General features: G+C 35.3%; 1 protein-coding gene across 1 annotated transcript in view; it reads right to left on the bottom strand.

The window, feature by feature from the left end:
• HTR2C (5-hydroxytryptamine receptor 2C) overlaps nucleotides 1-14,164 on the bottom strand; it is a 76,956-nt gene extending 62,792 nt beyond the window's left edge. Inside the window, 2 exon segments of the mRNA XM_036839310.1 lie at nucleotides 9,476-9,789; nucleotides 14,130-14,164. Of these exon segments, the coding sequence (XP_036695205.1) occupies nucleotides 9,476-9,789; nucleotides 14,130-14,164 (349 nt within the window).
• Nucleotides 14,165-24,774: the final 10,610 nt, after the last annotated feature.

Raw genomic sequence — 24,774 nt, 5'->3', positions numbered from 1 at the left:
TCATTATACACACATTGGATCTTTTATTTGCTGGTCTTCCATCTCAAACACTTTCTTTTTGACCTGTTTTACTTCTTTCTTCATCTCATTTTCATTCTTTCTGTTGTTTCCCTGTTTTTCTTTAGTGTCCCTTATTAACTTTTCATATTAATCTATTCTTCTTTAGGCACTTTTAATTTAATGTTCATTCCAATATGATTTTATCTTTTTCTCCTATTTTATTCTCCTGGGTTCAATCAACTTTTGCTTTATGTTGACCAATTTTTTTATCCATTTCTTTTCTTAGTTTTTAGATTTCTACTTCAAGGTTTTTTTTTTTATGTATATATCTTTAAATGTTTGAGAAATTTTAGTTTATCTTGAAGTATTTTGTTACAGCTTTCTTGTTTTTTGATCATTCTTTATTTGTGGGAACTTTCATCAAATGGCTTTTTTTATTCTCATGTTCTGCTTTCTTTTTATAGTAGCTTGGTATAGATGAAAGTTGGTTGCATCTTTGAATTTGTATGAACATGGCTAGCAGTTTGTGGGTGGTTTCCAAGATTCCAAGCTCTGGAGCACCCTTTTCTCTTCATGTAACAAAGTATGATTTCTTTATTGGAGGACTTTTGGGGTACAGTGGAGGGCAGTGGGGGGAGGGTTGATGGGTTCTTACATGTTGACATTTTTCTGTCTTGTAAGATGATGAAATTTCCCCTCTTGTTTCTTTTTCCCTTCACTGTGCATTTTTTTTTCAAAAGTCACCTCTCCCTTTTAACCCTTTTCTACCTCCAAAAAGTTCCTCTCCAACACAGCTTTCTTGAGTCCTATGTACACTTCTAAGTCAATTCTCTAAAGGATGAGCTTCCAGAGAAGTTTCTCAGAATTTTCATACTTGGGGTAGACTTTCTTTCTTATGATGATTTTAGATCAATCTTAGGCTTCCTACTAGCTTTCCTCCTCTCTCTTTCATCTAGTATTTACTGGACTGCCCTTCCTCTTCACAACAGCACATGGTGGGAGCCTAATAGAGAGCTCATTGTGATCTCTTATTTATTTTCTGCTTACAGATAATTTGGAATTTGGACATTCTCCAAATTAGGTGGTGGTATTGTGTAGTTTTATTTGTTTTTGTTGTTCTTTATTGCTTGGGGGTGTGGTGATGGATGTGTTAGGATATTTGGATTCAGGCTGATGCCATTTTTTGACCACCCATATATTTTTAAGGGAGAAACTGGCAAAATGAAACAGACACCACAAGACAAAGTATACCTTCTAAAGCACATTCATTCCAGTGACCTTTTCTTACATAATTTGGAGCTATAGTGTGGCAGAATGCTCACAGAGAAGGTAAAATACTTATACTTTGAGATTAATGCATCATTGAAACTCAGTAAATATAAGAAAAGCATATTTCCTGAGAACACTATTTATAAAATGCCTACTGAGACAATCTATTACCATTGTGTATTTAGAACAGGATAATTAATTTGTAAGTTCCATGAGAGATTATTTTCTAGATGCAGTAATCTTCTTTTAGGACTTGAGAACTAGATACGCTTTCAGTATTAGTCCTTCCAGTCTAATTCCATTATACACTCCAGGGAAAAGGGAGTCTATTTCACTCCCTTGTGAGATGAGCATATCGGCAATGAAATTCAAACGGGGTTCTCCAACTCCCTAGGAAAGAAACTTTGCAGTATACTATAAGTGGTTTTGATTGTTCTTAATAAATATTAGAAACAAAAGTTAGGTTAAAACGAATAGGGCAAAGATATGGCAGAAAATCAAAAGAAAAATTAAAAGCTCTCTAAAATCATATATCAAAACTTTTAATGCTTGAATTTTTATTGTGATAATATGACCTTGAACTTATATAATTAGTAGTTAATTTTTATCACTGTCTCCTTTTGAAAACATGAATTATAGACTCTAGGAAGACGAATAGCTGTTATTGAGTGCTTATTATGTGCCAAGTACTTAGTTTGTCAACATTTAAGAAGATTACTTAAAATATGTTTTTAAAGATGATGAGCCTTGGGGACCTTCAAGATAGCAGAAGAGTAAGATGAGGAGATCACCTTCCTCCCCAAAAATACATCAAAAATACATCTACATGTGGAACATCTCCTACAGAACACCTACTGAATGCTGGCAGAAGACCTCAGACTTCCCAAAAGGCAAGAAACTCCCCACGTACCTGGGTAGGGCAAAAGAAAAAAGAAAAAAACAGAGATAAAAGAATAGGGATGGAACCTGCACGTCTGGGAGGGAGCTGTGAAGGAGGAAAAGCTTCCACACACTAGGAAGCCCCTTCACTGGCAGACACAGGGGGTGGGCGTGGGGAAGCTTTGGAGCCATGGAGGAGAGCACAGCAACAGGGGTGCAGAGGGCAAAGCAGAGAGATTCCTGCACAGAGAATTGGTGCTGACCAACATGCACCAGCCTGAGAGGCTTGTCTGCTCACCCGCTGGGGCAGGTGGGGGCTGGGAGCTGAGGCTCAGGTTTCGGAGGTCAGATCCCAGGGAGAGGACGGAGGTTTGCTGCATGAAGACAGCCTGAAGGGGGCTAGTGCCCCACAGCTAGCCGGGAGGGAGTCCGGGAAAAAGTCTGGACCTGCCTAAGAGGCAAGAGACCATTGTTTTGGGGTGTGTGAGGAGAGGGGATTCCTTCCCTGTCTGCCCACAGAAGGCAGAGCACCACCTAAACGAGTTCCAGAGACGGGCACAAGCCGTGGGTATCAGCTTGGACCCCAGAGATGGGCAAGAAACGTTAATGCTGCTGCTGCAGCCACCAAGAATCCTGTGTAGAAGCACAGGTCATTATCCACAACGCCCTGGGAGCCTGTGCAGCCTGCCACTGCCAGGGTCCTCTGATCCAAGGAGAACTTCCCTGGGAGAACACACAGTGTGCCTCAAGCTGTTGCAATGTCATGCCAGCCTCAGCCGCCGCACATTCCAATTATAACTACAGTACCCCTCCCTCCCCCCGGCATGAGTGAGCCAGAGCCCCCTAATTCGCTGATGCTTTAACCCCGTCCTGTCTGGGCCAGAACAGATGCTGAGGGTGACCTACATGCAAAGGTGGGGCCAAAACCAAAGCTGAACCCCAGGAGCTGTGCAAACAAAGAAGAGAAAGGGAAATTTCTCCGTACAACCTCAGGAGCAGTGGATTAAATCTCCACAATCGACTTGATGTACCCTGCATCTGTGGAACACCTGAATAGACAGTGAATCATCCCAAAATTGAGGCGGTGGACTTTGGGAGCAACTGCAGACTTGGGGTTTGCTGTCTGCGACTGATTTGTTTCTGATTTCTTATGTTTATCTTAGTATAGTTCTCAGCGCTTGTTATCATTGGTGGATTTGTTTATTGGTTTGGTTGCTCTCTTTTTTAAAATTATTATTTTATTTTAATATTTATTTATTTATTTATTATTAGTATTTTTCTTTCTTTTTTTCTCCCTTTTCTTCTGAGCTGTGTGACTGACAGGGTCTTGGTGGTTCGGCCTGGTGTCAGGCTTGAGCCTCTGAGGTGGGACAGCCGAGTTCAGGACATTGGACCACCAGAGACGTCCCAGCCCCACGTAATATCAATTGGCAAGAGCTCTCCCAGAGATCTCCATCTCAACACTAAGACCCAGCTCACCCCAATGGCCAGCAAGCTCCAGTGCTGGACGCCCCATGCCAAACAACTAGCAAGATAGGAACACAACCACACCCATTAGCAGAGAGGCTGCCTAAAACCTTAGTAAGTTCACAGACACCCCAAAACACACCACGAGACGTGGCCCTGACCAACAGAAAGACAAGATCCAGCCCAACCCACCAGAACACAGGCACCAGTCCCCTCCACCAGGAAACGTGCACAAGCCACTGAACCAACCTCACCCACTGGGGGCAGACACCAAAAACAATGGGAACTACGAACCTGCAGCCTGCCAAAAGGAGACCCCAAACACAGTATTTTAAACAAAATGAGAAGACAGAGAAATATGCAGCATGAAGGAGCAACGTAAAAACCCAATAGAACAAACAAATGAAGAGGAAATAGGCAGTCTACCTGAAAAAGAATTCAGAGTAATGATAGTAAATATGATCCAAAATCTTGGAAATAGAATGGAGAAAATACAAAAAACGTTTAATAAGGACCTAGAAGAACTAAAGAGCAAACAATGATGAACAACACAATAAATGAAATTTAAAATTCTCTAGAAGGAATCAATAGCAGAATAACTGAGGCAGAAGAACCGATAAGTGACCTGGAAGATAAAATAGGGGAAATAACTAATGCAGAGCAGAATAAAGAAAAAAGAATGAAAAGAATTGAGGACAGTCTCAGAGACCACTGCGACAATATTAAAGGCAACAACATTTGAATTATAGGGGTCCCAGAAGAAGAAGAGAAAAAAAAATGGACTGAGAAAATATTTGAAGACATTATAGTTGAAAACTTCCCTAACATGAGAAAGGAAACAGTCAATCAAGTCCAGGAAGCACAGAGAGTCCCATACAGGATAAATCCAAGGAGAAACATGCCAAGACACATATTAATCAAACTATCAGAAATTAAGTACAAAGAAAAAATTTTAAAAGCAGCAAGGGAAAAGAAACAAATAATATACAAGAGAATCCCCATAAGGTTAACAGCTGAACTTTCAGCAGAAACTCTGCAAGCCAGAAGGGAGTGGCAGGACATAGTTAAAGTGATGAAAGGGAAAAACCTACAACCAAGATTACTCTACCCACCAAGGATCTCATTCAGATTCGACAGAGAAATTAAAATCGTTAAAGACCAGCAAAAGTTAAGAGAATTCAGCACCACCAAACCAGCTTTACAACAAATGCTAAAGGAATTTCTCTAGGCAGGAAACACAAGAGAAGGAAAAGACCTACAAAAACAAACCCAAAACAATTAAGAAAATGGTAATAGGAACATACATATCGATAATTACCTTAAATGTAGATGGATTAAATGCTCTAATCAAAAGACATAGACTGGCTGAATGGATACAAAACAAGACCCGTATATAAGCTGTCTACAAGAGACCCACTTCAGACTTAGGGACACATACAGACTGAAAGTGAGGGGATGGAAAAAGATATTCCATGGAAATGGAAATAAAAAGAAGGCTGGAGTAGCAATTCTTATATCAGACAAAATAAACTTTAAAATAAAGACTATTACAAGAGACAAAGAAGGACACTACATAATGATCAAGGGATCAATCCAACAATAAGATATAAGAATTGTAAATATTTATGCACCCAACATAGGAGCACCTCAATGCATAAGGCAATGCTAACAGCCATAAAATGGGAAATCGACAGTAACACAATAGTAGTAGGGGACTTTAACACCCCACTTTCATCAATGGACAGATTGTCCAAAATGAAAATAAATAAGGAAACACAAGCTTTAAATGACACATTAAACAAGATAGACTTAATTGATATTTATAGGACATTCCATCCAAAAATAACAGAATATACTTTCTTCTCAAGTGCTCATGGAACATTCTCCAGGATAGATCATATCTTGGGTCACAAATCGAGCCTTGGTAAATTTAAGAAAATTGAAATCGTATCAAGTGTCTTTTCCGACCACAACGCTATGAGACTAGGTATCAATTACAGGAAAAAATCTGTAAAAAATACAAACACGTGGAGTCTAAACAGTATGCTTCTAAATAACCAAGAGATCACTGAAGAAATCAAAGAGGAAATCAAAAAATACCTAGAAACAAATGACAATGAAAACACGATGAGCCAAAACCTATGGGGTGCAGCAAAAGCAGTTCTCAGAGGGAAGTTTATAGCAATGCAATCCTACCTAAAGATACAAGAAACATCTCAAATAAGCAACCTAACCTTACACCTAAAGCAATTAGAGAAAGAAGAACAAAAAAACTCCAAAGTTAGCAGAAGGAAAGAAATCATAAAGATCAGATCAGAAATAAATGAAAAAGAAATGAAGGAAACAATAGCAAAGATCAATAAAACCAAAAGCTGGTTGTTTGAGAAGATGAACAAAATTGATAAACAATTAACCAGACTCATCAAGAAAAAATGGGAGAAGACTCAAATCAATAGAATTAGAAATGAAAAAGGAGAAGTAACAACTGACACTGCAGAAATAAAAAGGATCATGAGAGATTACTACAAGCAACTATATGCCAAAAAAATGGACAACCTGGAAGAAATGGACAAATTCTTAGAAAAGCACAACATTCTGAGACTGAACCAGGAAGAAATAGAAAATATAAACAGACCAATCACAAGCACTGAAATTGAGACTGTGGTTAAAAATCTTCCAACAAACAAAAGCCCAGGACCAGATGGCTTCACAGGAGAAGTCTATCAAACATTTAGAGAAGAGTGAACACCTATCCTTCTCAAACTCTTCCAAAAAATTGCGGAGGAAGGAACACTCCCAAACTCATTCTATGAGACCACCATCACCCTGATAGCAAAACCAGACAAAGATGCCGTAAAAAATGAAAACTACAGGCCAACACCACTGATGAACATAGATGCAAAAATCCTCAACAAAATACTAGCAAACAGAATCCAACAGCTCATTAAAAGGATCATACACCATGATCAAGTGGAGTTTATCCCAGGAATGCAAGGATTCTTCATTATACACAATTCAATCAATGTGATACACCATATTAACAAATTGAAGGATAAAAACCATATGATAATCTCAGTAGATGCAGAAAAAGCTTTTGACAAAATTCAACACCCATTTATGATAAAAACTCTCCAGAAAGTAGACATAAAGGGAACCTACCTTAACATAATAAAGGCCATATATGGCAAACCTACAGCCAACATCATTGTTCTCAAAGGTGAAAAACTGAAACCATTTCCTCTAAGATCAGGAACAAGACAAGGTTGCCCACTCTCACTGCTATTATTCACCATAGTTTTGGAAGTTTTAGCCACAACACTCAGAGAGGAAAAAGAAATAAAAGGAATCCAAATTGGAAAAGAAGTAAAACTGTCACTGTTTGCAGTTTACATGATACTATACATAGAGAATCCTAAAATGCTACCAGAAAACTACTAGAGCTAATCAATGAATTTGGTAAAGTAGCAGGATACAAAATGACTGCACAGAAATCTCTTGCATTCCTATACACTAATGATGAAAAATCTAAAAGAGCAATGAAGGAAACACTCACATTTACTCTTGCAACAAAAAGAATAAAATACCTAGAAATAAACCTACCTAAGGAGGCAAAAGACCTGTATGCAGAAAAGTATAAGACACTGATGAAAAAATCAAAGATGATACAAACAAATGGAGAGATATACCATGATCTTGGATGGGAAGAATGAACATTGTGAAAATGACCATACTACCCAAAGCAATCTACAGATTCAATGCAATCCCTATGAAACTACCAATGGCATTTTTCACAGAACTGGAAGAAAAATTTTGCAATTTGTATGGAAACACAAAAGACCCCAAATAGCCAAAGCAATCTTGGGAAAGAAAAACGGAGCTGCAGGAATCAGGCTCCCTGACTTCAGACTATACTACAAAGCCACAGTAATCAAGACATTATGCTACTGGCACAAAAACAGAAATATAGATCAATGGAACAGGATAGAAAGCCCAGAGATAAACCCACGCACATATGGCCACCTTATCTTTGTTAAAGGAGGCAAGAATATATAATGGAGAAAAGACAGCATCTTCAGTAAGTGGTGCTGGGAAAAATGGACAGCTACATGTTAAAGAATGAAATTAGAACACTTCCTAACACTGTGTACAAAAATAAACTCAAAATGGATTAAAGACCTAAATGTAAGGACAGACACTATAAAACTCTTAGAGGAAAACATTAGCAGAACACTCTATGACATAAATCACAGCAAGATCTGTTTTGACCCACCTCCCAGAGAAATGGAAATAAAAACAAAAATATACTAATGGGACCTAAGGAAACCTAAAAGCTTTTGCACAGCAAAGGAAACCATAAACAAGACGAAAAGACAACTGTCAGAATGGGAGAAAATATTTGCAAGTGAAGCAAATGACAAAGGATTAATCTCAAAAATATACAGGCAGCTCATGCAGCTCAATATCAAAAAACAAACAACCCAATCCAAAAATGGCAGAAGACCTAAATAGACATTTCTTCAAAGAAGATATACAGATTGCCAACAAACACATGAAAGGATGCTCAGCATCACTAATCATTAGAGAAATGCAAATCCAAACTACAATGAGGTATCACCTCACACCAGTCAGAATGGCCATCATCAAAAAACCTGCGAACAATAAATGCTGGAGAGGGTGTGGAGAAAAGGGAACCCTCTTGCACTGTTGGTGGGAATGTAAATTGATACAGCCACTATGGAGAACAGTATGGAGGTTCCTTAAAAAACTAAAAATAGAACTACCATATAACCCAGCAATCTCACTACTGGGCATATACCCTGAGAAAACCATAGTTCAAAAACAGTCATGTACCAAAATGTTCATTGCAGCTCTATTTACAATAGCCAGGACATGGAAGCAACCTAAGTGTCCATCATCGGATGAAAGGATAAAGAAGATGTGGCACATATATACAATGGAATATTACTCAGCCATAAAAAGAAATGAAATGGAGGTATTTGTAGTGAGGTGGATGGAGTTAGAGTCTGTCATACAGAGTGAAGTAAGTCAGAAAGAGAAAAACAAATACCGTATCCTAACACATATATATGGAATCTAAAAAAAAAAAAGGTTCTGATGAACCTAGGGGCAGGACAGGAACAAAGACACAGACATAGTGAATGGACTTGAGGACACAGTGAGGGAGAAGGGTAAGCTGGGATGAAGTGAGAGTAGCACTGACATATATACACTACCACATGTAAAATAGATAGCTAGTGGGAAGCAGCTGCATAGCACAGGGAGATCAGCTCTGTGAGCTCTGTGCTTTGTGACCACCTAGAGGGGTGGGATAGGGAGGGTGGGAGAGAGACACAAGAGGGAGGGGATATGGGGATATATTATACATATAGCTGATTCACTTTGTTATACAGTAGAAACTAACACACCATTGTAAAGCAATTATACTCCAATAAAGATGTTTTAAAAAAAATGAAGATGATGAGCTTCTTTCATCTTCTTTGTATAAAAGCTGGTACTAGGTATGTGTACTGCCCAGAACATAGGGGTAGGCACATGTTTCTTTCACTGTCACATTCTGTATATTGGAAGGCAATTGTCATTGTTTACAAATGACACTGAGCAATAGAGTATCTATATATGATTTTAATATATTATAAAACATTTGTTTTGCTTTTTCAAGAGCGTGCTACTGATTTATTTAATAAATATGATACATCCAATTTCTTCTGTCACACAATTTTCTTTTTTCTTTATTCTCCAAATGATATGAGTAGAATAATTAACTTTCTGATTTTTTATGATAGCTGCCACAGATTTATAACATGATCTGAGATCAAAAAACTAATAAATTTGTACTTACCATAAAGGATTGCAAGCAGAGACAGTGGCATGACAAGTAGTCCCACTAGCATATCAGCAATGGCTAGGGACATTAAGAAATAATTGGTGGCATTGTGCAGTTTCTTTTCCAAGCTTACTGCCATGATAACGAGAATGTTGCCACCTATTGTCAAGATTATTATTATGACGATTGAAAGTGCTGGCCAGTTTTGTACCCCGTCTGGGAATTTGAAGCGTCCACCATCGGAGGTATTGAAAATGTCAGTTACTATGGCTGCTACTGGGCTCACAGAAATATCACATTGCCAAACCAATAGGCCAATCAGGTGCACACTGAAAATTAAGAAAAAAATAATCAGGTATATATTATATTGCTTATACCTAATAAATTACTTGTATAAAACAACTGCTTTTCCTTTAACAATCATTATTATCATCATCATCATTTCTACTCTCAATTAAACCTCAGTATCTCTTCTTTCTCTCCCCCAAATACTTTTATTGAATGCTTAATATGAGTCAGGCACTTAGCTTACTGAAATATATATATGTATAATCTCATTTGATCTCATACAACATCCTCATGAAGTCAGTACTGATTTATATCTATTATGTATAAGGAGAGACTGAGGTTCAGAGAAGTTAAGTAACTTTCTCAAGGAAATACAGCCAGTAAGTAGCAGGGGCAGGGTCCGTACTCAAGTCCCGTTGAATTCAAAGCTTGTGTTTTAGACTTTTACTCTCTACAATCAATCTGAAACCACAGTATTGTTTGACTTGCTGAGTGACTTTATGCTGGCCCATAATTTCTTAATATCTGTCCTGTAAATTTTCCTTCTACCTGACACTCTCCCCATTTCTGTCCTATGTTTTCTTGTGTTGTTCTAGGTTAGAAAATGATTTGTGGTGATAATTAACTCCTATGAGTTTGCTGCTTTCCTATGCTGGAAAAGAAATCTCTTAAGTCATTTAAAATGTACACCTCTCATGATGGTACTTATGTAGATTTTTACTGGTAGGAATTTCAGGCCAAGTGGCAGACTAATGCAAGAGAGACAGACGTGGTTATGTTTTGTACATTCCAAATTAATTTCCCCTGATGGTGATATGAGATTTATTCAGGTTTCATACATTAATGTAAGTCCCTAAAGTGTCTAATGAAACTAATATTTATTTTCCTTAATAAGATAAACAAGAAAGATAAGTATATTCAATATTTCCTGCTTAAAAGCAAGAATTATCTGTAAATGACTGTCTTATGTGTATTCTATGTTCAGTAATAGTTATTTAATGAATACTAAGCAACAACTACACTATATGTACTAGTTGTTAAACCCTGATATTATTTATGGAGAAGAAAATTTCCTCTACTGGTACAATATGTGCTAACCAATTCTCTATGCAAGAAAATTGCATGGGGGATGGAACACATGACATTACAAAATCCAGAGTCTATGAGTTCTCCACGTAAAAGTTTTGATTTCATTATCTCATTCACTTGTTCTTTGAGCTAAAAATATTATTTCTGCAGGGAAAATATATGTGTGATTAGATTGACTAACTTATTATCAATCAACAGAGAAACTTGCAGTAGTAACACTAGATGATTATGATTATCATAATTGTATCTATAATATTATACACACACACACACACACACACATATACACACACCATACTTTCTGAACCAAAACTGGAACACTGAACCTGAAAAATTATTGGCCTTATTTAAACTTAAGTAAAATATTATAATAATTTTCTACCATGTTTAAAAATTATTTCTCTTAATATCTTGTTAATATACTTTATGTATTTTAACATAATGAAGAAATCATGAAAATATTTTGACTTTCTCATTCTACAAGGGGTGAAAACTAGTACTTCAGACATTTAGCTTAAAACTACTTCCTCATTAGTCAAAGCTACCTGATATCCTAAGCATCATGTCGGCGGGAGACATACATAGTAATTTTTTTCAAATAATGAGAAGTAATCATTAAATTCTTTCCAATGCTGGATGTATTCTTTTTTCCTGGGACATAAAAAATAAGCTAAAATAATATGTGATTCAAAAAATCTATATCATAATTAATTTGTGATTAAAGTGAATAGAAATTATTGAAATAAAGGACCAAATAAATAGAAGCAAGGTATTTGCTTTCAGCTTTGATTATTCTGTCACTGTATTTGTTGCATTTGGCATGTGACCGATGTCCAGGCTACATGACCTAAATGATTTTTTTTGACTTAACCTCTCAGAAGATCAGTTTCCTCATCTTTACAATGAGGATGATCTTTATCACATTATTGTTGTGAAAATTAAATGATATATGTAAAGTCTAAAAATAATACCTTTGTCGTAATAGGCCCTCAGTAAATGTTGGAGCTTACCTTCTTTCTGCCTTCAAAGTTAAACAAAAGTATTTTGTGGTAGCTATACCCTAACTCAATGTACTTCAAAATTTGTCAAGAATTTAAGTCCTGGTTTTATTTTAAGAAGATACTTATTTATGCAGAACTGGCTCAGATAGTAATTTTAAATCCAAGGTCTTTTCTGGCCTAGCTGTTGAAAAACATGTTCTTCTGAAATTAAAAAAAAAAATTCTGGTTTAAATTAGTTGATGATCATTTCAAGTAGTCCCACAAGACTTTACGCTCACAATAATATGCTGCATCTTCAATCGTCAGTTGCAGAATCACAAATATATTTATTCTTAAGCCTAGATAATATGGTCCTAACAGGATATGCAGTGCAACTTCAAATTTTCTCAGTAAATTGTGAAAACATCTAAATCCTTTCACATTTCTGTAAAAATGGTAGAAGAATGCAAACTAAAATTGTATATAACAAAAGTACATGAAAAACTATGTCCAATTATGAATTTTACAATTTGAGTATCTTAGAACTTTGGGGTAGAAAACCACTTAAAACATTCATCTTGCCTACCTCTGCTGGTCAAATATATTTTTACTTTTTATTAAAGAGTCCATGAGACAAATACTGAATTATTGAGGAAGCTTGTAGAATCTAAATATATCTTTTGTGAATTATTAAATAAAGTAATGGTGTTGGGAAAAATCCTGACAGATTTTTTACTTCAGTTTCCTGGTTTCAATTCAATTCAATTTAATAAATTCTTATTGAGCACTACTTATGAGCAAATTATTATGATTTTTACTGCAGTCAATCCTATTTTCTACAGTATTGTAATCAAGAATTGGCTGTATTCTAATTAAACCTAATTTCTAACATTTACCTGCTCAGTGAAAAACATACAGTCCTTTTACAAAAGAGGAGTAATTTAGGTCTTGTTTCTAAAGCTTATGTTGATTGCTCTTAAGCCCACAGAAGTCTCATAAAATATGTACACAAAAGTCACAACTTCTATCTGAACAATTCAAATAGCTTATTCATTGCTAAGTTTTGAATGAAAATATCTGACATTCTTAGTAGATAAACAAAATTATAATTTGATTTAAAGGTCTGAGTACATTTTAAACCTACTGAGTTTTTGCATGGCATATGACAATGGGCGTTATTAGAAGAGATGAATGATCCCTTGTTTCTCTTAATGGAAAAAATTCTATGTGAATTCTTTAATTCCATAGCAGAATAATTTGGTGCCCTTTAAGGTAGCCCTGCATTTGGTATATGGATCAAGGACTATATACTAAGTTGGCACAGGCACATGGAGTAGGAACATTTGTCCTTTCATTTTCCCAAACCTGGCTCTTCTTTTCCCTTCTTTATCACTGTCCTTCACGCTTTCCTTTTCCTGTCTGCTCTAGTTTTCTTGGAACCACGTATCCTTGAGACTATCATCACTACAATGTACAGTGACATCCAAGATGGGCTATAATGGTGCATATTGCAGAGGATCCAGTGTTGATGGACTTTATATCTACACTGCTCTGTAAACTTTTTCCTCAGTGAGCACTTTTATAGAAATCAGAGGAGATTGTACAGGAGCAAGGCGATTCAAGGCTTCTCAGTTGTACTGATCAGAGTTTACAGAGCCCTGGATCTTGGTTTCCATGCCCCCATTCCTCAAAGAGTAGGTTTAGAAGAAAGCAACCCAACCTTTTACTAAGTTAAAAAGAAGATATACCTGGATTAGATCATGTTTTGAATTGCTCAGTGCTTGAATTCAATGCTTTCCTTATCACTTTTATGTTATGTTCTATTGACTTTAACTACTGGTTCATTGTTTCAAGGCTACATCCTGTCCAGCTACATCCTCCAACCCCTATTCCCTGACTTCTCGCTCATTCTTTTGCAACCTTAACTATTTTTCATAAAACCAGAGACTTGTAAAGACATTTATTCTCTTGGCTGTTTAGTTCATGCAGTAAGGAAAAGGAAAGAACCTTTCTCATTTCTACATTTTAACCATACAGAAAGCAACCACAAGTATCAGAATTATTTTTGAATGATATTACTTGTTTGAACATATGAGTGGTTGTGTTTAATTGGAGTTCAAGTTATTGGTTTTTTTTCCCATTTATTGTTTTTGAATAGAAAACACCAGTAATATTAGTCTATTGGAATGCAAGTCATTTATACAGATTGAGGCAAATATAGCTGAATAATCATATAAAAACCTTTTTAACATTTTTGAGCAAACTACTCTGAAAAGTTATTTAAAAAAAATAATAGGTAGTAACATCCTTACAGGAACGAGTGCACTGCCTTCCTCAGGTTCACCATAATTGCTTCAGTCTTAAGCAACCAAAGTTTAAAATTGAGAAGAGGAAATTTAACAGACTGGATTCACTATGCCATCCTTTCTGGGGAGAGAAAAAAGAAAAAGAGAGTTAGTTAAAAGTTTAAATAACTTTAACAACCTTCGATTAAATAAAAGTAAATATATTTATTAAGTGATAAGAAATAATCAATACTAAATTTAGCAAACAAGCAAGCATATTATATCATATAAGTGATAAAAATGGCAAAGAGAATAGATTTTTCATTTATTTACCAATATATAACCATCATAATTTTTCTAAAATTTCTTGTATACACTTTCTTTATATGGGGCTTCTACTAAATCTCCCCCTGCTGGAGTACAAAGCAGTGTTTTGAAAAAGAAATTAAGAATATATGCTTCTTAATTTGCAAACTATTGGGGGAAAGTTTGTGATCTAATAATTAAGTAGCATGTATAAAGTAAAAAGGTTTCATCTTATAGAACAATGAAAAACTAAAACAAGTTTTAAGCATTTTTATAAAGTGAACATATTTTGTACAACATTTCTAACTTTTTTTTTCCGTGAAGCAATCTGCTTTTTCATAGATAGCTTTCTTTATACTTTTGCATTAACCAACAATATTATCCAGAGGGTGGCCACAGGTTTATACCAAAATAAATGAGTTGATTAAGTTTACCTAATTAAATATAGCAACAACCCTATGAACCAACTAGTTAGTATCCAACAGATAATATGCTGCAGTCAGGGCACATGGGATAATGTTGAAAATTGCAAACAAAAGGTCAGTTGCACTCGATGATTGAAAAAATAATTTAGTTTCATTTATTGATTAAGAACTGACAGTGCATCTTCAAAGGAATTAGGAAGGAAACATGAACACTCTACAAACATCAAAGAATTTCAGAGTGAGTACCTTTGATTTCTGTAGGCTATTTTTGAAGGAGTTATTGGTTGCAATGCAAAACCCCACCAAATATTTACATAAGAGATTATTCACCACTTAGCCCTCACTATATTCAGTGTGCTAAAATGTTGGCCAAGAGTAGACTGGATGCAAATTTGCTGAGGATCTCTGCTGTGCTCCTTGTGGAAATAATATCTTTACACGGAGTAAAACGTGTCACTATGAATTTTTACATTGATATTGAAGAAATACCCAGCGTGAATTCTAATGATTAACATAGAGACCCCTTGGTTTTTCTGCATAGCAATTCTTAACTGGGAATAGAGTAGGTAAACCTCTCTGTTTTTCATGTTGCCTTCTCTATATCTTCTTTTTTTGGATTTTGATTATACTCTCTTCTCATACCAAACATGTAACTGTATTCTTTTTGGGGATCACAAGCTATTATAAGAGTCAAGATTGTGATGTTAAGTTTGCATGTAATGGGCTGTCAATGAGAAAAATTTACTTGTGTGTGTGTGTGTGTGTGCGGGTGGGGAGAGAGAGAAAGGCAGAGAGAAAGGGAGAAAGAGAGTTGAATAGCTTGAGAACATGGAATATTGAAAGGTCATTGCTTTTGTTTAATTTGTAAATATTTTCAAGGAATATGATAAAAATTTGTCAGTAATCTTTTTTAGTATTTTCTAGTTCCTTTTAGAAATTTGGAAATAAAATTTTACCAGAAAAAATTGCACCTCCCTATGTTTCCCATCTTATTCAACAACACTCTTATTCTAGTCAGTCAAGCTACAAATTTAATTTATTCTCACTTCTTATCCCTCAACTCTCACTTGTGAGTTCTCTTAGTGCTACCTACACAAAAATTTATCCCCAAATCATCCCCTTAACTACAGTATGAGAAATGTTCTGTGAGTAATTCTACAAAAAGAGGAGGGGATGCAAAATCTCTTAAAGCCTTGGATAAGAAATTAATAAGGGAAACAAACAAACAAAAAACAACTCTAATTGAACACTGATCTGCAGACCTCTCAGATTCCACCAATCTTTCATAATGGAATTCTCATGATTGTGTGAACACACACACAAAAATATGTGTGAGTTCAAGTATTCAAATTTGGGAGGACTTGTGTTTTATAAAATAAATTAAAAAATCACATGGGCTAACTGACAGAGTAATTGATTAATTTTTAATGAGAATTTATGATTCTTATAGAAACTATGTTTGATCATGTAGCAACATAATAAGAATATATATACACATTTATATGTGTGTACGTATGTATATATGCATTTGTGTGTGTGTATATATATATAAATATATATATAAAATTTTGTGTAGAGAAAAGCATTGATTAACCTGAAATTGTCTCAAGCATGAAGAGAAAATTACAGATTAAGTCACAGAAATAAGTTCAGTAAATACACATTCAGACCAATCTCTCATTTCTTTCTGCAACATAAATCACAAATCTTTTCATGCTCTCTCTAAAGCTCTGTAAGATCTTCAGGCATCACTAACAGTAACTACGTTTGCTAAGGCAAAAAAGGGGACAAATATTAGTTTTCATATAGTTCTTAATAATACACAAGATATTGCAGAATAACTTCAGTTAATGTGGAATTTCAACTAAGCAAAACTCATACCCTGAGCATTATATTTAATTGATGCCTATGAAATCTATGCCCATATGTCAACATATGTCATCTGTCATATAGCATACATCATCAAAAATAGTGTGAACACTTGAAAATAATTGGCCCTAAATAGGATCTCCACTCTATATTCAGAACTAAATTTCAAACTATCAGAATCAGTATCACTCATAGAAATACTTAAAAGCCATTATTAATAATCATCTTGGAAGTGAAATTTTTTTTTAAAAAGCAAAAAAACATTGTGGGGAAGAAAGGCTGGCATGAATTAAAAAGAACAAAAACTATTTTTGACTCTTCCAACATGGTTGCAGGCTAGACTTGGGAATTTGTTAGTTTCATAGCTAATTGGTATGATTCCCATTTAGCTCTAAATTTAAGAATGACTATGATGGGACCTGGCTAAGATTTCTTCAGCACACAGCTTTGATTTTGACTTCTTCTTAGTGACCTTATAAGGGTTTTGCGTGGGCATGAGTTTAGTCATGCTACGCCTCTTGCCTTCATTGGGCAATAATGTGATGATTCACTTGGAAGACCAGTACCATGCTCTCTGTAAGAGATACCTAGTTTTCCATGCCAATTTGCCATCCAAGTGGTGGGAGATATATGACCATCCTTGTGGTCCATAGAATACTTAATAAATTCATTTGTGAAAACTACAAAGATGAGGAAGGGAAATCAGTTTTGCACATTATCTCAGTTTTACACATATTAAATTTAGCTGATAAAAGAACATCTACATTGCTCTCTTTTCGAAGTAATAACAAGAACAAGAACAACAACAACAAGGGGAAAAAAACCCCATGATTTTGGACTCCAGTAAAGTCATAATTGAGGATTAGGTTTAAGAGTCAACAGTTAAACCAGTAGAGAGTAGACATTAGAGAAAAAAAATAAAGGGAGAGGGCAGCAAATAAAATGGAAAGAATAGGCAAAAGGGAAAATGTCAAGGGAATGTATTTTGAGAAGGAACAGAGTGCATACGGTGTGATTTGTCTTAAAGGAGATTGATTGCCGGTGAGCTTAGCACCATTTCAATAAAGTAGTGTAGAAAGGATCTAGAATGTAGCTGGATGAAGGGAAGAGAAGAGGACTAGCCAGATGAGAGGACGTGGTTGGTGAGGAAATGGAAAATGTTCAAAGGGTTTTGTCCAATGCAGCAGAGGCAGATGTGTACTAAATGTGTACTAAAGACAACTTTTTGAGAGGAAGAACCATCTAAGTGTACTTTCCAGGTAACTCCCACATTCCTTAGTGAAGTGCTGGGTACAAAGTAATTGGCTGATTGAAGGAAAGGGAAAGGGAGAAAATTGAAGTGATTTAAGGTGTGACATCAAAATATCCTAAGAATAAAGGGAGAGTTGTGGTTTTGTCCAAATTGTGTTTGGAGAGGATTAAAGTCTACAACTTTATTGAAAACCCTGGACATTTCCTTGCACCTTCTAAGCTAACCATTTATAGTTCATTTTTACCATTACCTTTTCCACCTTTGACACTGAAGAAAGATTGTTCATGTTTCAATCACATTTTCTGTCCTCAAACTGTTTCTTATTCTTTCTTTCCCAGACAAGGTCAAACATAATATTGATGAGGCTAAAAGGAAAATGCCAGTGTTTCTACTTGATGTTTTAAGAAAATTTGGGGGGTATACAGTAACCCATAAAAAGACATAGTTTACATTAGATTTCTGGAAATTCTATGAGCTCATCATGGTGATGCAGCAGATTGGTTTCTCTCATACCGAAGAGCCTACATCTGACACTAAATGTTGTTAAAAATTATTGAATAGACAGTTAACTGAGATCATTCTTGTCTGATTTTTTATAATAAAGCATTTAAGAATTGAATGATAATATACGAAGAGGTTTAATTTTTGTCAGTTTTCTCTGTTCAGAAATTATGGACTCATAATCTTAAAATATAAATCTTCCTTCTGGTTACTGTAGCCTCTGAGCTTTCAGCAGATGGCTAGATCAAAAGTGAATTAGTCACAAATGTTTTAATTAGTCCCGGGAAGACTATATTAATGTGGCACAGATTTATAACATTTTGAGGGGAAACCTTTTAATTCAAAAATTGTCCTTAGGACTAATGAATGTTGTAGGAATTTTTCCTTCAACTTCAAATGTACTGTAGAGACTTTCTAATAAAATATACAGTTGTCATACGAAAAATTCACCTTTGCTAACTACAGTCAAATCAGATAATAACTATTTATGGTTTTAATAAAAATTGCTAAGTTATCCAGTTATAATCAATGTGATTAAAAACTCTTCTACAATAAAGAAAAAAAACCCCTGCTCTTCCATCAGTCAATCCAGGATTTTCAAGCATGTTAGGCTCACTTAGAAATTTATTCTAGGAAGTTAAATAAATTCAAAACTTCTATATTCAAGTAAGGTCTTAATTTCTTCTACAATTATGAATTCACAGAACTCCTAGGGCTGAAAAAATTATGAGTGATCACATAATCCAGTCCTCTGCCTTCAGACAGGCCTATATTTAATCTACTTTAAGAAATTTGATAATTGATGTTCTTTAGAACAACCTTTGGGAAAGGGAATTTCATGACCTTCGAATGTTTAGCAATCTGCTTTGCCAGAAGATGTTACTTTATATTAGGCAAAAAGCCTCAAGCTAACAGTCTTCAGTGGGAATGATTAGTTCCTTACTAAATTGAGTATCTGTATCACAGGATAATATGATACTAGCAACTTGCTTACTGCATCTTTCTTTGGTTTGCCTGAGAATGCAGCCCTTCAGACACAGAAATGGACATTTCCTCATAAAGTGCCATCAAGAAATCTAACTTTTCTGAATATGCAGTTATATATGTTGGGTGATTTTATAATCTCTTCTCCAAACTGAGATACTTTTGTAAGTGAAGGTTGGGGGCCGGGAGCATTAACTGGATGAGACTCTGGGTCTCTCTTGGGCATTTCATTAGATCTGGTAATAAGGTGATTATTCTATTTGAATGCAGATCTAGTGTCATTGCTGTCGTTTCCTTCCCCCACCCCCTCAAGATAATGTAAGTGGTTGTTTAAGCAAATTCAACTGTTCCTCTTGTACTTGAAATTAAAATGAAACATGAAATAGTTTCTCCTTATTTGTATTTACTAAATGCTTCTGCTTGCATTTTACATATTTCATGAGAGTGATTACTGTTTAATTTAGTGAGACATTACAAGATAGTTAACTCCTAAAATCTACAGTATATAAAATCCTGTTTTTCACAGCTAGACCTATTCTATTTACCTAAAATAATACTTCAAAAGCAAAATAGCCTCCAAATTGATAGAGTTAAAATAGCTATCAAAATCACTCTGTGATAGTAGTGTTGGGTCCCAGGTCAGGCTGCCCCCAAACATGCTTCAATGGCATATTGATTATTTTCAATTAAAATTAAGAAATAGCCAATGCAAGAGGGACACTCTGACCCTCCTTTCTGTCTCCCTGAAAGCAGGAAATAAATATCATATGCACTCCTTGCATTTGGAAGTAGGACATTCTTATTGCCAGAGATAGGGAATTTGGGACCAAGAAGTCTGTATAAACAAACCTTGTTTCTTTAATTTACTATCTCAAGCTCAAACTCTGTTTAGATTCCTCACTAGTTAAGCACCCAAAGCCTAAGTTTCTTTGTCCTGTCAACTCCTCACAAATTTATTGTTTCCTTGTCTAAAAATTATAAAAGCTGCCTGCTTTAGCCACTTCTTAGGTCCTATTTCTATGAGTGCTTCATATGCATGAATTAAAATTTGTTTCTTTTTCTCCTGTTAGTCTGTCTTGTGGCAATTTTATTAGTCCAGCCACAAGAACTCAAGAAGGGTAGAAGGGTAAATTTCCCCCTTCCCGACAGTAGTAACAGACATTGAGAGAATCTGGCTTTGTGGGCAGTGTGCTCAGCGATTTGAAGCTGCTTTCTCCACAGGTGGCAGCAGAACTATCCCTGAATTATCTCAACTAAGTATCCACATAGCAGAGTAAATTGAAGGCTTTTAAACAGGGGAGCTCGCGGAGCAAACCATATGCTAAATCTCTGTGTTGGAGACCAATTCCGACTGATTTGCAGGACTGAAAACTCTGTATAACAGCACTTTCATGAATTCAAATATTTATTGATTGCCTATTATATGGTAGGCACTCTGCCAGGTGCTGTAGCAAACAAAGTAGAACAGGTCCCTGCTCTCCAGGAGCTTATATTCTAGTAGGAGATACAGACAATAAACATTTAAACAAATAAGTAGGATAATTTCAGATAATAAGAATTGATATGAGTAAAATGGAGTGGCATAATGGGATAAAGAGTGACTGGGGGAAATACTTTAGATGGACTTGGGTATGTAGCCATAGTTTGAGGTTAGATATTTTTAAAATATTATAATATACTAATAATATGAGCCAGCATTTGCTGGGCCTTCTCAATCACAATAAAAAATCCAGTCCTTTTATACTGGTGAGTTAAGCACAAAAGTGTCATTGGTGGGAACAGTTCAACATTTTCTGTTAGTTTGATTTTAATTTTGCAAACTAGGGTGGGAAACTCTCCTTCATCTTTTGCTAAGATACTTAAAATTCAGTTGAGCTGTAAACTAAAACGTTTTCCCACTTATATTTACATTGTTGTCTCCTCCCCAATAAGCAACTCCCACTTCTGATATCATTAGGTTAAGAGATCACAAACTTTTGGCTATATAACAGGCCCTTCTGGCTGTAGAGGATTCCAGTTGAGTGGTGAAAAGCGAAAAATTCAATCAGTTGCCCAGATGTATTTATTGCCAAATATCGGGGTACTTGGATACATCTGGACAGCCGAATGAACTCTTAACTTCTCGTCTTTCCAATAGCTCTTCATTTCACAGCTTCAGAATCACCTATGTAGAGGGAAGAGAAACAAACAAACAAAAAGCCGCTTTGGAGTGGAAGGATCCATCTAGCGCTGGTTCTGCTGCCCCATCTAAAAAAAGCAACTCCTACTATTGTTTTATATGTTATTATTATACAATGCATATAAATCACTAAAATTGAGCAATACTATTAAATAACAAATTAATAATGTGAAAATAAAATATATCACAAATTCAAAAAATTGAGCCAAAATTGAAATTAATTGTATAACTGATAAGCTATATCATGTATACATCATTCTAGTACTATTCAGTCCCCTAGGTGTTAAATATGTGAGGTATAGCAAAAAGGACACGAGGCTGAGAGGTGGGAGACCTCGGTTCTAGTCTTGATTTTATCACTTAGTTGATGTGTGATTTAGGATAAGTCACTGGACCAGTTTGGGCCTCAGCTTTTTCAACCATGACATGAAAGGCTTGTGATAAAGGATCTCTATCCCTTCTGACTCCAAAAGGCTGTGATTCCGGTTTTCTTCATAAATGTTGAACATTATTCTATGCTATTTTACAAGTAAGATGCTTCTAAATAGCTAAGTTTGGTTACAATTAGATTCTACTTCTATTTATTGCCAATGAAATGTAGGACATGACATTCATCTGAGAAAGCCTCTTGATTTGAAAGGAACGTGAAAGTGGTTTTTACCTTGATTATTCTCATGATGCAGCCTGCAAATTAATGTGCATGTATTCTGTCCCATCTCTTCTTTCTGCTTCCTTAAATGATTCTTAAATATGTATTTCATTCTCAAGGAATTAGGAGACTACCCAGATGCACACAAATTTTTAAAACAAAATTATTTGTGATTTTCTGATTTTAAAAAGTCTTTATGCCTAGGATACTTTACAGAAAAGTGAAGTATAAGAAGTACTGGCCAGTTTCGTGGTTATCTAAAGTTTCACTTCTGCTTTAGTGGTCTAATGCTCAACTAAAACCTGTTTACTGCTTTGTGTACTCTTCTTCCTTTTTATTTATTTATGGAGAAAAATGGTACTGCAACTCGACAACTTTGAAAATACTGTTTCTTGCACCAATTCTGTGAACTTTATATCAGATGGTGTTAATATTTAGAGAAACGGAGCTGCCTATTTTATAACTCCTCTCGGTGACATTAAAGCTAAAGTATCAGACCACAAATGACATGTGATATATTTTCACTTTTTTCCTAACTAGACGCATGAAGAATTCTGCTAATTGCCCTCCCAGAGTACATCCTGTACGACTCAGTTTACAAAAGTACAATCTGTCAAGAAGTTCAAACCAACATACATCCTCAAACCCTTTCGCTCATGATTTCAAAGTGTGTACGTGTGTGTGTGTGTGTGTGTGTGTGTGTGTGTGTGTATTTTGGGGCTGGGGAATGAAAAGAAAGGTGCTATGAATATACAAATTTTATCATCCTGCATAACACCATAATCTCATAAGTTGAAATCATTTCATGATGATTCAAAGCCCCTTTGAGTGGTTGAATATTTTCATTCATGTTTTTCAAGCAGGAGAATTAACTTACCTAATTTTAAAAGTCTGTGAAATATTGATCACTGCACATTTGGCAGAAATAAGCAATTTGTGAAATAACAGGTGCTTCATAACAGCAACACCGGTTTTTACATCTCACTGAAAGATTATTCTATATATAGGCAGTCACGACTGTTCCACCCACTCATGTACAATAGAGACAGTTTTCTATCACATAGATTCATAGTATAAAATAGACCAACTGTAGGCAACTTTGGTAAAATATCACCATGTTATTCTACAGTTTCATCCAAAGTTAAAATAATTTAAGAAGAAAAATATAAAAAGGTATTTCTGAGACAATTGAGAAAATGTGAATATGGACTGGAATAGTAGATGGTACCAATGGATTATTCTTAAAATTGTTAGGTATGGTAATTACATCATGGTTACGTAAGAATATACCCACAATTTTGGAAATGCATGCTGAAGGAAAGCAAAATGATTTAAAATAATTCAACAAAGAGAGTGGGAGAGAAAGAAAAAGGGATAGATGAATCAAGCATTGAAAAACCTTATTAATTATTAAATCTGGGTGATGGGTACATGAAGGATCATTATACTCTTGTCTCTACTACTGTGTATGTTTGAAAGTTTTTCAAAAGAAATTGTAACTACAAATGAGATATGCTTTCAGGTTATATAGCATGAAAAATATTTAGTTTTCTCAAAGATGGCAGAATTCATTGTTTTATGCCCAACCCAGTTTTTATTTTTAGCACCGTAATATGCCACCAGTTCAGTTGTTAAAAAGAAAAACAAAACACAAAACGTTATTTTAGCCATCTCTAATATGATGAAGACAATGTATTTTCTCTAGAAAAAAATTGATCTTTCTAGATACTGTAAACTTATCTAGGCCTCTTTCTTCTTTGATAGCTTTCTTCCCAGTGGATATTATGACAGTGTATTTTGAGAAAAGTAGTCTCCTTGAGTGAACCACATTTCAAATACCAATTCATTAAAGTCTTTTCATCAGTATACCCTCTCCACTTTAACAACAGCTTACAACAACTTGAACTCTCTCATTTAAGCTATCGAGGGAGACACAGTCATGGTGATTCATTAAATACAGGGCATGGCTCTAAATTGGTAAAGGTCTTAAAAATCTTGCAGGACAACAATGTGATCATTTAGAGGAAGGTGACTGACTGTAAATAAGGTTTTCTGACAGCTTCACATGCAGTATGCATATATTACAATATTTAAATTTGCTATGAATTTCTCTAGTAGCTGTAAATTCAAAAGTGGTTCCATCGTGCATGACTGGGCATAATTTTTAACAGTGACTAAATATATTGAAAATTTGCATTGATTAAGTGTATTAATTTCTCATTGGAAACCTCTGTTCACTCAGCAAATTTATAAAGGAAAATGTATTTTGTGCTAATCCTCACTGAGGTACGGTGTGACCCCTTTGCCTCATATGTGATTTTATAGACCTTTGAAATTATGCTGGGAAATAGGTTAATGAGAGTACTTTATTCTTTTTTCTCATTTCAGGGGCTCAGTATTTCATGATATCACAGAAATGGCATTTAAATAATGCTTTACTTTTCCAAACGGCATATGATGCTGACTAAATTATGCATTCGTTTAACAAAAATATATGCATCAACATG

The sequence above is a fragment of the Balaenoptera musculus genome, chromosome X (assembly GCF_009873245.2).
Source record: "Balaenoptera musculus isolate JJ_BM4_2016_0621 chromosome X, mBalMus1.pri.v3, whole genome shotgun sequence".
In the NCBI taxonomy this organism is placed as follows: domain Eukaryota; kingdom Metazoa; phylum Chordata; class Mammalia; order Artiodactyla; family Balaenopteridae; genus Balaenoptera; species Balaenoptera musculus.
The sequence above is the reverse complement of the archived record's forward strand: the minus strand, read 5'-3'. Positions and strand labels throughout refer to the sequence as shown.